At 42.9% G+C, this 17210-nt stretch overlaps 1 protein-coding gene across 1 annotated transcript in view; it reads right to left on the reverse strand.

Moving 5' to 3' along the window:
- Positions 1 to 7249: 7249 nt before the first annotated feature.
- The window catches only part of LOC147628152 (CASP-like protein 5A1), a 53646-nt gene continuing 43685 nt past the window's right edge, over positions 7250 to 17210 (reverse strand). Inside the window, exons 2-3 of the mRNA XM_086813185.1 lie at positions 7865 to 7997; positions 7250 to 7741 (exon numbers count right to left, since the gene is read on the reverse strand). Coding sequence (XP_086669311.1) covers positions 7550 to 7741; positions 7865 to 7997 — 325 coding nt within the window. The 3' untranslated portion in view covers positions 7250 to 7549. The remainder of the gene's footprint in view (positions 7742 to 7864; positions 7998 to 17210) is intronic.

Raw genomic sequence — 17210 nt, forward strand, 5'->3', positions numbered from 1 at the left:
GCCAGTTGGGCTGAATTGAAGCAGGACTTTGATTTCATTATTAAATATAGAAAAGGTAGCTTGAATGGCATTGCTAATGCGTTAAGTCAAATTGGTGAATTTAATGAACTTAGCTTCATGGAAATTACTTCTAATTTGTACGATTCACTCAAGGGAGAATGCAGTATAGATATTTTCTTTGGAAAATATTAGAATTTGGCAAAATCAGGGTCCAACTCTAAGGTAGATCAAAACCTAATGAATGAAGGAAAAGCCAACCAATTTTTTATTCAGAATGTTCTTTTATTCCATAATGATAAGGTTTGCATACCAGATGTGCCAAAAATTTAACTGAGGATCCTATTTTAGTGCCATGATGCATCATCCGCAGGACATCCAGGCATACAGCGTACCTTGGCTTTGGTTAGAAGGACTTTTTATTGGCCAAAAATGAAGGATTTTATTTAGAACTATGTGGTTAAGTATCATCAATGTTAGATTAATAAGACAGAGCGCCTTAAATCTATTGGGTTATTTCATCCTTTCGATATTCCATCTCAAAAGTGTATTTCCATGGATTTCATTACGGGACTTCCACACGTACTAGCAGGGGTCAGGATGCCATTTGGGTAGTCATGGATAGATTGACAAAGATGGTGAGGTTTTTACCCACAAAGACAACAGTTAAAGCATCGGGATTGTCTTACCAATTTGTCGAGTAACTGTTTAGACTGTATGGTCTACCTTCTAATATTGTGAGTGATCGGGACTCTAAGTTCACAGCTCATTTTTGGCAAGAAGTTTTCAAGAAATTGGAAACTACTTTGAGTATGAGTTCCTCTGATCACCCGCAATCTAATGGGCAAACAGAGCTTGTGAATCAGATTGTAGAGGATATGCTTCGTGCATATGTCTGGAAAATCATCGAGTTGGAAAAAATATCTTCCAATGATGGAATTTGCCTATAATAGTTCTAAGCATAGGGCTACTAGTTATAGTCCATTTATGCTTATGTATGGGTATCAACCCAGGGCACCTGTTGGATGTCGGTCTTAAGGACATTGAGCATAGGCCATTACCTTCTCCAGTATATATGGATCTATTCCTCCTCATCCACGGGAGGCAACTCCTCTATCACTTGAAGATCTTGTCTCACATACGTTTTGAGGTTAGATACATGGAACACATCATGCATCCTTGTAGTACTAGGTAGTTGGAGTGCATAAGCCACCTCTCCCATGCTCTTAATCACCCATGAAAGGCCCATAGAACCTATGTGCCAATATATTGTTGAGTCCACCTTTGAGAGATGAAGATCTTGACTCTGGCAATTTCAAGAAGACAAAATCTCCTTCTTTGAACTCCTCATGCCTTCTATGTACATCAACATAAGGTTTCATCCTATCTTGTGCCTTCTTCATGCCATTGAATGACACATGCACTTGATATCCATAAACGGCCTCGAAAAGGTGGCATACCAATTCTTGAATGAGAGGTGCTACCTTATTGCTCTATCTTCAAAACAAAAGCATGTATGGATAGAGGAGAGCATGGGGAAGAAGACGAATGCCACAATTTTGTAAGATTTTCAAGAAAACTCCAATTTCTTGGCAAACCCTAAATCTCCACCACCATGTTCAAATCTTGCAAAAGAAGGCTTGAAGGAAAGCTTACATGTAGGAGAAGCCATCTCCGAGCACTATGGAAGCAATGGAGCCCATCTTTATCACCATTTTCTCATGAATGAAGTCGCCAAATTCAGGCTGGTTGTAGGCGCATTCATAAGCTCGTCGATGCCAATATGGAGCTCCCCAAGAACCTCATGAAGTGGTGAATCCATGAGAGTGTGATAGTAGAGTTGAAAGGTGAGCATAGTGAGGGTAGAAAGCAAGGAAGGAGATCTCCATGGAAGCTTGGAAAAAGGGGGAAAGCAAAACATCAGTTGGCATCCTTTTTTGCTCTGTTTTTCAAAAAAATCATTAAAAATGGTCCCCTTCCCCTCCCATCAGACTTTGATGACCTTAGGATAGCCAAAATCCAATAAAAGGGCTATGATGATAGCACTAGATTTCACAAGTCTCCATCACTCTTGTCCCCAAGTCAAAATTCCATAAAGATTTTGCCAAGAAAGTCATAAAAGTAGGCTACAAAAATCAAGAAAATGCCAAAATTCGTGTCTAGATACTCATTTTCTTGCAAGCAATAGTGTTTACTTTAAGAGAAATTGTAAAAACTTCAAGAAGATCATGAAGAAAATGCCAAAATTCGTGTCTAGATACTCTTTTTCTTGTAAGCAATAGTGTTTACTTTAAGAGAAATTGTAAAAACTTCAAGATCATGAAATATTGCAAATTTTGATACAAGATAAGCACAATTATTGTATTCTTGCTTAATTTGATCCCAAAAAACAAGATTATTGAATCTTGGTGGAAGTAGTGCAAGATTACTGCAAGAGTTTGATGCATATTGGGATCACGAGCTACAAACTGAGAATTAATTTTAGGTCTAGTATCCTAATAACAACATTTGCATTGGTTAACCCCGTTGGGATGATTCGAACCCGTGCACAATCTGGTGCTCAGAGTTTCTAACCTACCAAGGAAAGATGATCTATTTACGACATATACCATTAGGCAATACAAAAAAACAAGATTACAATACTAGTAGCAGGTGTTTTAAGTTAGCGCAAAGCATTACTCGAAGTGTAACAAAACAATGTGTCATCAACAACAGCAACAAAGGATTCAGACTCTTGGTTGATGCAATTGGGCATACATTCATCAATTAAACTACAAAACATGTATCACTAACAAGGACATGGAGCTAAAGAGTTTCACATCGCAAATGAGAGTATCAACCTCAGTAAAGAAGTTATACTAGAAGCTTGGCTTAGTAAACGAACCAGCACAACCAACTCCTGTGAGAATGCTTGTAAAAGCAGGGAAGCCTCAAAAGCCCTAGCGCAGAGAACAGCACAAGAGCAGGCGTCTACTAACAGATTTACACAGTGGCCTGTGAGAATGGTCATAAGAGCAGGGAAGCCGCAGAAGCCCTAGCACAAGAGCATGCACAGTTTTGAAGGCAAGATCAAGGTGTCATCGCACAAACTTGAGCTACCTTCTGAACTAGACTTTGCAGCGCAACTAATTTAACACGCATAGGGATGGTTTAGGGCGTGACTTGGCCAATTTAGTAGCTGTGTGTGGGAGCACAATGCATAGCTCTCTGTGCACCTTTGCGCGCGACTATGTGCACACGGACTGTTTGGGCACAATCTAGCGTTTCATAAGCACTACTTGGAACAGAGGAACAGTTTTGTTGGCAAGTTCAAGGCATTGGCCAACACTACACTAGCTATCCTTGTTTGAATCTGCAGCATAGCAGAGTTCATCCATGGCCATCAAAAGTCAAGCTAAGAAGCAAACGAATTTCATAAATAGAAAAAACGTATCAAACATTGTCTAGCATAACACAAGGTGTAGTCTTCATTAAGCTCTAAACGTCAAGCTCTCAGCTAAGAAGCACAAGCCCTTCATTAAGCTCTAAACGTCAAGCTCTTAGCTAAGAAGCACAAGCCCTTCATCAAACTCTAGGGAGTAACTCGGGGGAAATCTGACCGCCAGTGTAAGGAGGAGGAGGAGGAGGGGAAAAAAATGTTTGAGAAAAGACGGTTGCACACTTTCATTTAACCTTAGGCTTTCTTACCTTTTCACATTGCCTTAACTTGTGGCCCTCTATCTCCCTTGCCGGCACAGTTAATTGTGCATGTGCGAAAACCTTGTAAGCCCACGATTATTAGTTTACGTACAGCAAGAAGACCCACAAGATACCCAATGCGGTGATGCGACGCGGATTTAAAAAACCCTTATATGATGCATGCGTAAGTAAACGATTTGGGTGTTATCGCTTGCTGAACCTCCGTAATACCTAACAGGTCAAGTCTTATATCAGTCGTATGGAGCACCAACGCATGAGGAAGGGGCTAAAAGAACCGGTCCATGACTTGAAGTGGACAAATCTTCACAATTCTTAATTGTAGAACTAGAAATGTATTGGGTTGAGATCTCAAATTCTGTAATCTGCAAGTGTTGTTTTGTTTCGGTAAATCGGGTAATATGTATATTCAATTAATGGGTAACAAAAGTGCATACACACTTTCTTCTAAATACACAACCAGTATGTGTGTATATACATCAATATATATGTCTTTAGAGACATGGGTACTGAAGAGTTGGTACACTTCCTCTTCAAAAAGTACAGACCCAAGGAATGTGCCCACCTTTGACATAATACTTTTGCTCTTGTAAACATAGGACTATAGATTGTTTATTTTGATTTATATAATTGGATTCTTTTATCAATCTCAATTACAAAGTTTGATTTTTGTACGTAGATTCTCTTTTGTGAGTAGCCATAGTAAAACTTGCAAAGAACAACAAGAGCCATAGTCAAACAAAAGATTAGAGCAACCTGCTGAGAAGCTCTCTCTCTCTCTCTCTCTCTCTCTCTCTCTCTCTCTCTCTCTCTCTCTATATATATATATATATATATATATGATTGACAACCGACCATCTAGATTTTTGTCGTAGCTCAACGAAACAAAAACAACAAGTCTACTAGTTTTCTTACAATTTTCAAGGTTCTAGCCTCCCTCTCAATGTGTGCGAAGGAGAGAGAGAGAGAGAGAGAGAGAGAGAGAGAGAGAGGAGCTTGGTTATAAGGTATGTGAAGACGAGTTTTGTTGAGACAACCATATTTACGAAGCACACAGAAAAAAGGCATACTTGAGGTTGGGATTTACGGTTAGTGTAGGAAGCATCTAATGTCTTCAAATGCGAGCAACTCATAAACTCAACCTCGGAGATGTGCTCGTTGGAGAGATGCCGCAAGAGCAAAGCATGCAGAATCATCATTCTAGAGTGCATTTTATCTAGAGTGGATAAAATGCAAGCAGGAGAAGACATCCTAGGAGCATGGAGACTAAAAGAGGCGAGACCCTTGCATTTCAACAAATGGAGCCTTTCTAGAAAAGAGGATCATGCACTTACCAGGACTTGCATTCCCACAAGTGAGCCTTTCTAGAGAAGAAGGCCATGTGCTTACCAAGCTCTATAGGGATGTGTTTGTGATGGTTCTCAAGCACATGCACTGCTCGAAGAAATGTTGTTGAGGTATGGCAAAAAAGAGCGGGGCAAAGAAATCACAAGGGAGAGTTCTGAAATGAAAGAGATGATGGGGCAACTCCGAGGCAAGCATTGAAGAAGCATCATGAGCTCATCTTCAGTGAGATCCCTGCACCCAAATCCAGAGCCCACAAAGTTCATATCAATGTGGTTGAGGGTACGGCAAGTGAGATGATAATGTATGGACAGAAAAGTCATATGAAAGAGAAAAGAGTTACAAAGCAACCATAGAATGGCTGAAGAAATGTGGTGACATAAGAACTGAACATATCAAGTGCATGTCCTCTATCTAGTAAAAAAAGGACTACATCTGTGGCCTCGTATAGACTCTACGTCTGCATCTGTGTGTGACCTCACAAGGGTTCTCTACATCCACTACTTGTGGTGTAGCACTCGTGTCTTCAGAGGAACTCTCAAATATGGAGTTGCCATGTAAAGGATAATTGCCGTTTGGAGAAACGTCTTGGCCCAATGGGCCCTAAAAGTCTATCCCACTAGCTAGAGTGCCCTGCCAACGTGACAACTAGGAGGTAGGGTGGTGGCGGCTCTAGCTTTGCCAAGGTGCATTCTTTGATCCCTCTGGTGAGATTATTTGAATCTAGGGAACCTCGTGTGATCACCATCAACTGCCTCCATCTAGAGTTGGGTGAAGAAGCTGGCACTTGGTGGTTGAGGCACTTGGAATACATGGTCTCTCTCTTAGTGTGCGCGCCACGCATGCACATGTACAAGCCTGGAACCCAATGCAAGCCTTTGCACATGGGTAGAATGTCTTCGTGTGTGTGTGTGCACGCACGCATGCACATGTACAAGCTTGGAACCCAATACAAGCCTTTGAACATGGGTGGAATGTCTTCGTGTGTGTGTGTGTGTGTGTGTGTGTGTGCACGCACGCATGTGTGTGTGTGTGTGTGTGTGTGTGTGTGTGTGTAGAGAGATAGAGAGAGAGAGAATCTACATCTAGAACAATTAGAAAGATCAGGTCCACTCAAGACTCTTTTTACACGTGCATTGTTATGCACACGTAGACTAGAGAAACGATCATGAACACAAAAACAAAAACCCATCGATAGTAACAGAGAGATCCATAATTTTTGTGATTTCTTGATTTTCAGTAAGAAAAAGTGGAATGCCACTTAAGGCCTTCCTTTTCCAAAGGCAAGCCAAAAATTAGTCACCTAATGTAGGCTACAGACAAGGCATGACTTCAAATTGCATTTAAATTTGTAAACTTATTCAACAGAAAGTGTAGTGGAATTATGAGTCTTTGGCTTGTCGTTGGCTTCTTTGTTAAGGTCCGAAGCTCGATTCCCAAGGTATTCCAGAACATTCAAACAAGCAAGGGAAAAATGTTGTGCCACACTTTCTCCCGCCCATCCCAGTAAGGTGTTCCAGAACCGTTCACAGACAAGCAAGGGAAAAATGCTGTCACACTTTCTCCCGCCCATCCCAGTAAGGTGTTCCAGAACCGTTCACAGACAAGCAAGGGAAAAATGCTGTCACACTTTCTCCCGCCCATCGACAAGCAAGGGAAAAATGCTGTCATACTTTCTTCCGCCCATCCTGGTAAGGTGTTTTCACAGACAAGCAAGGGAAAAATGATGAGTCATACTTTCTTCCGCCCATCAAGACTGTGCGCAGACTTTTCACAAAGATAGCTAAAGAATAACATGTACAGTGAGGAGTAGTGGTGGGGCTGGTGGTTAAGGGTTGTGGTTGATTTTTATTCCAGCTGGGCCCATGTATAACCCCATAGCCCATTCTCTGCTTGTCTGCAATATCCATGCTGCAGACAATTTTAACTGAAACCTCTCCGTGACATGGCACAACTGGCCCTTGGTATAGTCGGTCCCCTTAATATGGTAGACCTTGGATTTTTGCCAGGTGGAAGTGGAAAGTTGTCCAGCGACCATTTGTGAATCCTCACCAAGCAAGAGTAACTCTTTTCTACACAATCCGTTAGTCCTATGATTTGAAGGCATCCTAGAAACCTTTTTCTCATGGGCTGAAAATACCAAGGTCAATAGTAACTGCCTAGACTCACATCAATACTCCTTTGTCCAACCTTAAGCAATTCTTCAATTGACACTTGACAAGCCTCTTCAAGTGGCCTTTTAAGATGGAGTCATATACACAGTTTGTTTCATCACTATAGTACACTCAAGATTATTGGTATAATGACAATGGTAGGGACCTCTATCCCTTAGCTCCTCAAACACACAAGAGACTCATTTCCCAGAGATATATAGAGCACCACACTTCTGAGAATCACTATACTTAAAATAAGACAATGTTTGTGCCTTGTAATCCCAATGCACGTTGCCCCTCAGCTGCTGTAAAGGCTCGAATCCTTTCAATATTTGTTGAAAGGCACCAAGACAATTAAACTATCTTGTTGCCAAAAGCCAAAATGTTAAGAGGAATGATGGGGCTGCCATTATCCAGCTGAGAAAAGCCATGGCTGCTGCTGCCTCATATTTTCCACAATGGTTTTGCCCACATCGATTCAAATCATTATCAATGAGAACCGTTATGCCAGCAGTAGCACATGCTGCTGCAAAGGTTAATGTTGAGGTGACCTGGATCAACCGCAAGCCATTAAGAAGATGTTTTATTCAAAAAAACATGAACATGTTGTTATTGTTATCAAAATATCTAAGTACTTTCGAAATTTCAGAAAAAGGATCTGGAATCTCCATTACCCCGTCACCCACTGCAAATAAGCTGATCAGAAGGGAATGGTGTAGACTCCTCCTAACTAGCAAGGCATAGATGTCTATGATAGCTACAATGAAGCTCCACAAGGACTGCAGGACAGTCGCTGCAACCAGGTAGCTGCAACCATGCAGTTGTTTTTTTGGAAAAAAGACTTAGCTCAATGAAGTCCAAACATTTCACATTTTCCGCCAAATTTGAGAAAAATCCAAGTTGAAAAAATGAAGCATTAGATGCCCTTAGCAAGAAGGCTTGGTTTTTGAATGCAAACATGAGTATGCTGACACAATGTCATACGATTATCATGCAACATTTTCCTTGAGGTAAGTTGTGAGACTAAAGGCTAGATGCATGCATTTAATAGGGACATAATGATAGCAGCAGACAGAAAAAACGCACAAAACACAAGTGCTCCAGTACTCTACTACTAATCTCTATATTACATTGTGAGCCATGCTCTAATATACAAAAGAATTTTTCACAACTGATTATAAACCTAAGCCAAAAGGAGACCAATTGCAGATGAAGCCCAACTTGATAAAAACGCTAAGCTTTTCCCAAACACTGGCTGACTTCTGCTGTACCCCACCTTCAAACGCACATTTACAAGTACACCGGCTGCTTGCCTGCTGGAGAAGGCTGATGATTGACGGTTGATGGAGGGGAGGGTAGGCCCTATTTCCACGGCCATCAACCCTGCCAAATGCTGGTCAGCCTGCTTCAGGCTGGTTGTGGGCTCACTGTGAGCTGGTGGGCCGGAAAAAATAGGTCCATCGTGTTCACATTTGGGCACCAGCCTGCTAGCAGATCCATGCCTGGCAGCTGGTCTGCTGCTGTCCACCCTTCAGCTGCTGCCTGCCCTATCGGAGGCTGCCCCTCAAGCAGCCCATCCACCTGACCAACCACCAAAGGGTAGAGGTGTGCCACATTTTCCCCCACTAAGACTACAACTGTCATCCGCTGCACTGCTTTTCCAAAAATGTACTTCACAAAAGAACTGACCTACTGAAGTCAGCTCTGGCCCAAGGCAATCGATGCCTGAGAACTTTGATGAAACTGTGCCTCTTGATCTAAAGCTAACACCATGTCCTCGGCGTGGTTGTTAAAGGCGTAAGAGGCGTTTGGTACAAGGCGGGTATGGTACGCGCCTCAAAAGCCTCGTATTTTTTAGAGACATTAGAGGCGTGTAAAGAGGCATCTATTATATTACACACACACACACACACACACACACACACATATATATATATATATACATATGATTATTAGAGAGAGAGAGGGTGTCACCCAGGTGTGTATGAGAGAGGGAGAGAGAGTGTGTGTGAGAGGGGCTGCCTTGAGCAAGGTTTAAGCCTTAAGGAAGGGAGAGAGAGTTTGGAGAGACTCGAGAGAGAGTGTGTGTGAGTCTTGAGAGCTTAGAGGGGTCCTTATAGCCCCCGTCAAGAGACTCAAATGGACGAAAACGGGTAAATCCCAAATGGTCAGAATCCAGAAATGGTCCAAAAAAAAAAACCAACTATGCCCAGACGCCTCTTAACAGTTATAGGCACGCCTCGTAACAACTATGGTCCTCGTCTCATCAACACAAGAACCCACAAATGTATCTCCCGACAAAACTTCTGATCGAACACCTCCTAATGCAGCACCCACCATTGATATGGCACTTCCTGACAGAAACGTTTCGGAAGGACCCCCTTCCAGAAGTCACAGAAACATCTCCATCCACGAGTGCACCTGCTCATATGAATCACTGAAAACCTCTTTGCAAAATCCAAAAAATCTCGCGATGAAACAGTCAAAAAAGTAGATGCTGCTCCTCAAAATCTCTGACTGAAACCTCTACCCTCCTGTACTTTCCTAGGCATCTATGCTTAGACCAACATCTACGAACTCCATGATGGGCTTTGATGCTCGATCCTTCCTACAGACACCCTCCCGTGGAACATACTAAACTCTATAATAGTTATGACACAAGTTGGGCTCAATATGAACACAAGAAAGGGTCTTTTTGATGCTGACTTTTTGGAGTCAAAAGGCACTAGCCGACCTGAATACAACTTGCTATCAATCAATCCCCTATATAAAGACAAGTCAAGGATCATTCTTAGACATCTCACTCTTGCACACACAGGTGTTGACACCACTCGCTAAAAGGCAGTCCTCAACTCCCAAGTGCGCAAGCATCTGGAGATCAGCACAGAAGCTGTGAATCAGCAGCGAGTCAACTTTGTATGGATCAATAGATAGGTATGCATAACCAAGATCCAAGTTCATCATTGAAATATTATGTTTTGCAATATACAATAGATTAGGATTACATCTCTTCCTGTCTATTGTGTCCTGCTAAGTTTTGATTAGTGCTAATCTCTCATGTGCTCAACATTAATCCATGCTTAAGTTTTTATATTACCTTACTCATGTGACATTGGTATCAAAAGCATAGGTTCACGCTAGGTAGAGTTTTTGCATGTTGAATTAGGGTTTTCTGAAATTAAGGTTTGCATCTTAGAGTTTCTAGCCAAAATTTGGGTTCCCCTGTTTTGCATCATATCATCCCTTAAAACAGTGTTTTCAACTCTAGCTTCAACGTGCAAAGTTAGACACCAAATTAGGGTTCGCGTTTCTGCATTTTCAGCACATTTTTGCATATAGCATATGTTGCATGTAGACTAGGACTAGCAAAATGTCATGTAGACTAGGAATAAAAGGTGGACCAAAATCCTGTCGGCAAGATTTATGAGGTCTTGTACTTCCAGTCGGCAGCTTATATATTTAGGAGTGTCCATGGAACCGGCCGACAGCAAGTCGGCCCGTTTATTATTCCCGTAAGAGCCTATAAAAGGCCTCTCACTGCTCATTGTTGGATATCTCTCTTCAAGTGGAGATTGATCATAGGTTAGGCATTTGTTATCCTAGGCCAAAGGCCACAGATGATGTATCTTTTTGTCTTATATGAATATATTGAATACACAGCCATCTCTCTCTCTCTCTCTATTCTCTGTCTATGCTCACTGTTCTTGCATCAAGAGGTCCTATGCAGTGCCTAGGACTGAAAGAAGACTACCTAGAGCTTTCGCATCAAGGGAATACCCAATAAACATACATTTTTCTACCTTTGGATCCAGCTTATTACGCAACTCATCTGGCACATGCACATATGCAATACATCCAAAAACTTTCAAGTGAGACAAATCAAGTTTCCCACTAGTAAACTTCTCCTCTGGCGTTACATCATGTATGGTTGCAGTAGACGTCCTGTTCATGATATAAACTGTTGTAGACACAGCCTTAGCCTAATAGCTATGTGGCATATTCTTCTCTGCCATCAATGCTCGTGCTATCTCTACAATGTGCCTGTTTTTCGGCTCAGCAACTCCATTTTACTACGGAGTATCTACATGTAAATTGTCTCTGAATGCCATTCTTTCTCAAGAATTCAGAGAACTCATTGGAGAATTATTCTCCCCCTCCATCTAACTAACCTTAAGCACTTCACATGCTTTCCTATCTATTTTTCAACCATCACTTTGAAATTTTGAAAATGAGTGAACACTTCACTCTTCTCCTTCATGAAGTACACCCACACTTTCCTCGTGTGATCATCAAGGAATGTTACGTAGTACCTGCACACCCACCCATAAATATAGTCTTCGAAGTACCCCATACATCTGAATGCACAACATCTAGTACATTCTTTCTTACATTTCTGTCATGTGAAAATACATGCTTTGTTTGTTTCCAAATTGACATGCTTCACATACTTTCTCCATACCTTCAACTTTAAACTTAGGCAGCCCTGTCACACAATTTCTTTAGTCTGCATGGACTTTATTCTTTGAAAATTTACATGCCCAATTCTCTTATGCCAAATGTCTATATCTGCATATTACAGCTCTGGGTATCAGAGCATCAGGCTCAGCTAGGCTAAGTGTTGTTGGTGTCCCAGAAGAAGTGCACAAGTCCAAGGACAGAGACTCCCTGAAGTTGACTGGCGTCAGGCAAACCCAAGGAGAGGGTTCATGAGAGTTGGAAGCCAGTTGGGGCTGCTCCATAAGCTTTTATGGAGCACTCCAAGGGATGAGGTTCATCCAAGGGGTGAAGCCAAGGATACCATGATCAGTTTTCAAGAAGGATTCACGTTTGTGTTTAGGAACAGGCTAAGAAGGTAAGGGGACAAAGTGAAACAGATGCACATATCACTACATCAGATTTGGAGTGGATTCACAGACCTCCTAAGGCAAGGTTTTCAATAAAAAGGTTGCCAAGAAGGGAAGGTTGACACACATGGGAGACCATATGTGGAGATGCGGATGATGACAGTCATCTAGGGTCAAAAGCTAATCCTGTAATCAAGTTTAGTAGAAGGGGATGTCATGTGCATGCAAATGGACATACTAATCCCAAGTTGGTCCCTCATTTGCAACAGATAAAAACATTAGGCTTTGAAGAAGTAGTTGTCACAGGCTTGAGGAAGGCTAAAAGGTAGACCAGAATCATGTCGGCAAGATTTATGAGGTCTCGTACTTCCAGTCGGCACCTTATATATTTAGGTGTCCATGGAACTGGCCGACAGCAGGTCAGCCAGTTGATTATTCTCCAAAGGACCTATAAAATGCCTCTCACTGCTCATTCTTGGATCTCTCTCTCTCCAAGTGGAGATTGACCATAGATTAGGCTTTTGTTATCCTTTTTGGGAAAGCCAAAGGCCACAGATGATGTACCTTTTTGTACTATATGAATATACTGAATACACAGCCATCTCTCTCTCTCTCTCTCTCTCTCTCTCTCTCTCTCTCTCTCTCTCATTGTTCTTGCATCAAGAGTTCCTATGCAGTGCTTAGGACTGAAAGAAGCCAAGTACTATCAAATTAGATCATTGTCCGGTTGTCTTGTGCATCACGTGTTGGAGATGCAATCCACACTTCTAGAGAGAACCAGCTCACGTGGTGAGACTGGGTTTGAATCTTGGCAAGTTGAGATTTCTACAAATTGGATAACCGGAGGTCACCTAACACCTTAAGGTTTTGGGGTCTGGATGGCTAGACCAATTTGTGGAACACCTCAGTTAAGTGCGCGCTTGCGCAGGAACACAACTGGGATGGATGACCTCCCAAGAAGTGGGAGGATTCATGTTTCCAACATGGTATCAGAGCGAGGTTGCCCTCCTTCTACACGTGCAATTCCTGTTCACGTTGATCCGTCTCTCTATGCAGTTCATCCGTAGGTGCAACTCAATCCGCAACGCACGTTCCCGTCCGTCAGGGCCTGTTCTCCTGCGCAGCCGCCCACCTTGGCGCTCAGCCACCCTGCCACCCATTTCAACCTCCACAATGGGCAGTGTTAGTGCCGCGGGCTCCACCTCCACCCAGCCCACGCCGCACGGGCAACGCTCGCACCATAGTGGACGGCGGCTAGCTAAGCTCCGCCACACTTGTGGCTTACGTAGCAGAGCCCACATTTTGCATCACTTGGGGTCCTTTCCGTCAACGTGCATATTCAGTCCGTCGTCGTCTCCATTCAGGTAACTCGTTTTTGGTTCAGTTCAAGGGATTTTTGTGCATTTCTTGCTTCATTGCAAAAATCAAGTGCAGGCAACAATGCAAGGCAACATTTGGGTGCAAGATTCAGGGAAATTTTGAGGATTTTTCAAAATTCGTGCTTAATTGCACAATTGTATTTACAAGACACAAAAAAAAAAATTGGAGCTTTCATAAAATTAGTACTTAATTGCACAATTAAAGCTCATTGGTACATAGATTTTTGGGGCTTTTGTAAATTATGTGCAATTGACACATAAATCAACCTATTGGTGCTCATAAGTTTGGAGATTTTCAGCATTACAATTATCTACCAGGGGCAAAACATTTGCACAGGACTTTGTGGTTGCCTGGCATTGCACTCCGGTGCATTTGGGATTTTGCCTGCAGGTGCTTTTTACAGCATATTGGTTGCACATGTTTGCATCTCTCTTGCAAGAGATTTCAACAAATGGCTAGAAATACGACCGATATATTCGGCGTTTTGTCCCAAGAGGACAAATTGGATGGCAGTCATTACTCCCTCTAGAGTTTCATGGTCCGAAGTCTTCTTGTCGCCAAAGGATTATGGGGCTATGTGTCAGGTGAAGATGTACGCCCTGTTGACATAGCACCTAACACGCCTAGCCGTGGTACTCAACAAGCTGCAGTACCCACTCCTCCCTCACAGGAGCAGAAGAGATGGGATACTCGCGATGCCCAAGCGATGGCTTTGATTGCTTTGTCAGTAAAGCGATCAATCATACCGCATATTCGGTCTTGTAGGACCTCACGGCGAGCTTGGGATGTACTTGAAACGATATATCAAGCAAAGAATGAGGCCAAGGTTGCATTTCTCAAAAAAGAGCTTAAGAACTTGGACATGAATGATGGTGATAGTATGGTTGATCATCTTACGAAGATCCAGGATCTTCGGGAGCAACTGCTCAATATCGATGAGGTCATTTCTGAAAAGGAGTTGGTTTCCAAGACACTATCATCTCTGCCAGAAACCTACTTCCACACATCGCTCACTCTATCTATGTGGGAAAACCCATAACCAATTTTGTTTGAAGAGTTGGTTGGCTTGTTACTCCAAGAGAAGCAAAATAGGAAGAACAAATCTTCCAGCATGTGTGGCAATGACGGGGCTTTTGTTGCCCAAGACAAGGACAAGGGAAAAGCCAAACACAGTTTTCAGCCAAAGGCTGATTCGGGACAGCCTTCACAAAAGGCTAAAAAAGAAGCAGGAAAGCCCAAGAAAAAGGGCAAATGTCATTACTGCAAGAAGCCAGGTCATTACTTGAATGAGTGCAAAAAAAGGCTTGCAAAGGAGAAGAAAAAGGAAAACGGCATGGCTGTAGATTCTTCTTCATCACTTGCAGGGAAAGATGATGCATCAGTAAATCTTGTGCATGATGAGTGGACTTTCCTTAACTTGCAGTTATGATGCATCATTGGAGCATAATATGTCTCTCAGTGTCAATGAAAGACACAACACATGATATTTTGACAGTGGTGCTTCTAAACACATTACCTCACGCAAATACTTGTTTAAGAAGCTTATGGCTGCCCCTGAAGGCAAGCGGGTAGCATGTGCAAACAATTCTTCTTATCCAGTTCAGGGTGTTGGTGAGGTGATCCTCACAACATCAAATGGTGCAGACTTATGTCGTCCAAATGTATTGTATGTACCAAGGATTAAGAAGAACTTGCTATCCACCTCCTCTTTTGCTAAAAGAGGATATGCAGTGAACTTTGAGGACGACAAATGCACATGCACAGTGAAAGACCATGAAGGTGGCTATGCATTAGTCACTTCCGGCACATGTACCAGGGGTTATATCAGCTTGACAGGTTTGACAAGAGAGAGCATGATGCTCATGTGGTTACCACTCTTACACCTACCATGCACGAGGCAAAATTGTGGCATGCCAGGTTTGGGCATGTGAATTATGGCAGTTTGATGCTATTGCAAAAGCATAAAATGGTACAAGATATGCCTCATGTAGAGCTACCACCAAAACATGCATGTGGTGAAGGGTGCATATTGGGTAAGATGCCCAGAAATGAAATCCCAAAAGATGGATCAACAAGGGCTGCCCAGAAATTACAGCTTGTGCACAATGATGTGTGTGGTCCTATGTGGACACCATCTTTTGGAAAGCATCTATACTATGTAACCTTTATTGATGACTACTCCAAATTTGCTTGGGTGTATCCCTTGAAAGCAAAATCTGATGTATTTGCATGTTTTCAGCATTTTGTGGCTTGAGGGGGGTGTTGGAGATGCAATCCACGCTACTAGAGAGAACCAATTCTCAAGATTTTGGGGTCTGGATGGCTAGACCAGATTGTGGAACACCTCAATTAAGCACGCTTGCGCCAGAACACAACTGGGATGGGTGACCTCCCGAGAAGTGGGAGGATCCCATGTTTCCAACATGGTATCAGAGCCGAGGTTGTGATGTTGGACACTAAGACCTCAACCAAAGTGTGGCTTGAGGGGGGGTGTTGGAGATGCAATCCACACTTCTAGAGAGAACCAGCTCACGTGGTGAGACTGGGTTTGAATCTTGGCAAGTTGAGGTTTCTACAAATTGGATAACCGGAGGTCACCTAGCACCTTAAGGTTTTGGGGCCTAGATGGCTAGACCAATTTGCACCTCAATTAAGCGCACTTGCGCAAGAACACAACTAGGATGGGTGACCTCCCGAGAAGTAGGAGGATCCATGTTTCCAACATCAGGGAGCTTGGGAGCCAAAAGGGGGTCGCATCCCAAACTCTCTCTATCAGGATGCAGAGACCTCCCTAGAGGTTAGAGAGATTTGGAGGCTTTGTGATCATCTTGACCCCCGGGAGAGGCTTGCTATGGCCATGGAGAGAACTAGCCAACACTATAGTTGCCTTGGCCAAGAAAGAAGAGGCTCTAGACAAGGAGCAAACTATCAAACACAGGTTGGCCTCTAGAGCCTCGGTAGCTAACCAAGTGCTGCTGGCGACTGCTTGGTTTGTCACATCGTGCTGGGTATTTAATAAGAGATGCATTGGTTAGCTTCGTCGGCTTATTCGGAACTTCCTTTGGTCAAGATTAAATGACATTCATTGTACACACCAGGGCAAGAGTGGCTTAGATACACCATTATTATGCCCAAACAAGAGGGAGGATTGAACATCATCGACCCGGAGGTGCAATGTAAGGCTTTTACTTTGTAAGCAGGTAGTCAAAGGATTTCTTCTCGGCCCTCAGCCTCTTCTTGTGCAACAGATTACAAGGTGCATTCCGATTAGGGAAGGTGATTGGATTCACAACTCACGTTTTATCTTCTCGAAGCAGAGCACCAACCACCTTCTTCACCCTTGGTGAGATCTCTTCTGCGAGCATGGGATTGCATGAGGAGCTTCTTGGTTCATATTCCTCCGTAGTCAGTTGAGGAGGCTTACAAGCAGCCCATTGTGTGGAATGACTTGATCTTGGATGAATTTGGTAGACCTCTTGGAGCAGCCACACATATCTAGTGGGCTGCTTGGGCAACTCTTCTCCCCTGACTGTTGGATTGGAAGAGGCTTATGAGTCTCACAGAGGATGAGAGATTGCTTCGCACCCAGCACTTGAGAGGCACTAGTTAGCGGATTACGCAAATGAATGCAGCCATACCTAGCCACTGGATCATAGGGAACTTCGTGGAAGAGCCTCATCACCTATGGTTTGGGGCATTCTTAGGGATAGGGGGTACCTATTCAGGTTATGTGCCTTCCCACTTTGGGTGAGGATGATGTACCGGTCTTCTACTCCATTCAAGATAGATGACTCTT

Source organism: Cibotium barometz, chromosome 19 (assembly GCF_041138505.1).
Source record: "Cibotium barometz isolate CiBa-2024 chromosome 19, ASM4113850v1, whole genome shotgun sequence".
Lineage (NCBI taxonomy): Eukaryota > Viridiplantae > Streptophyta > Polypodiopsida > Cyatheales > Cibotiaceae > Cibotium > Cibotium barometz.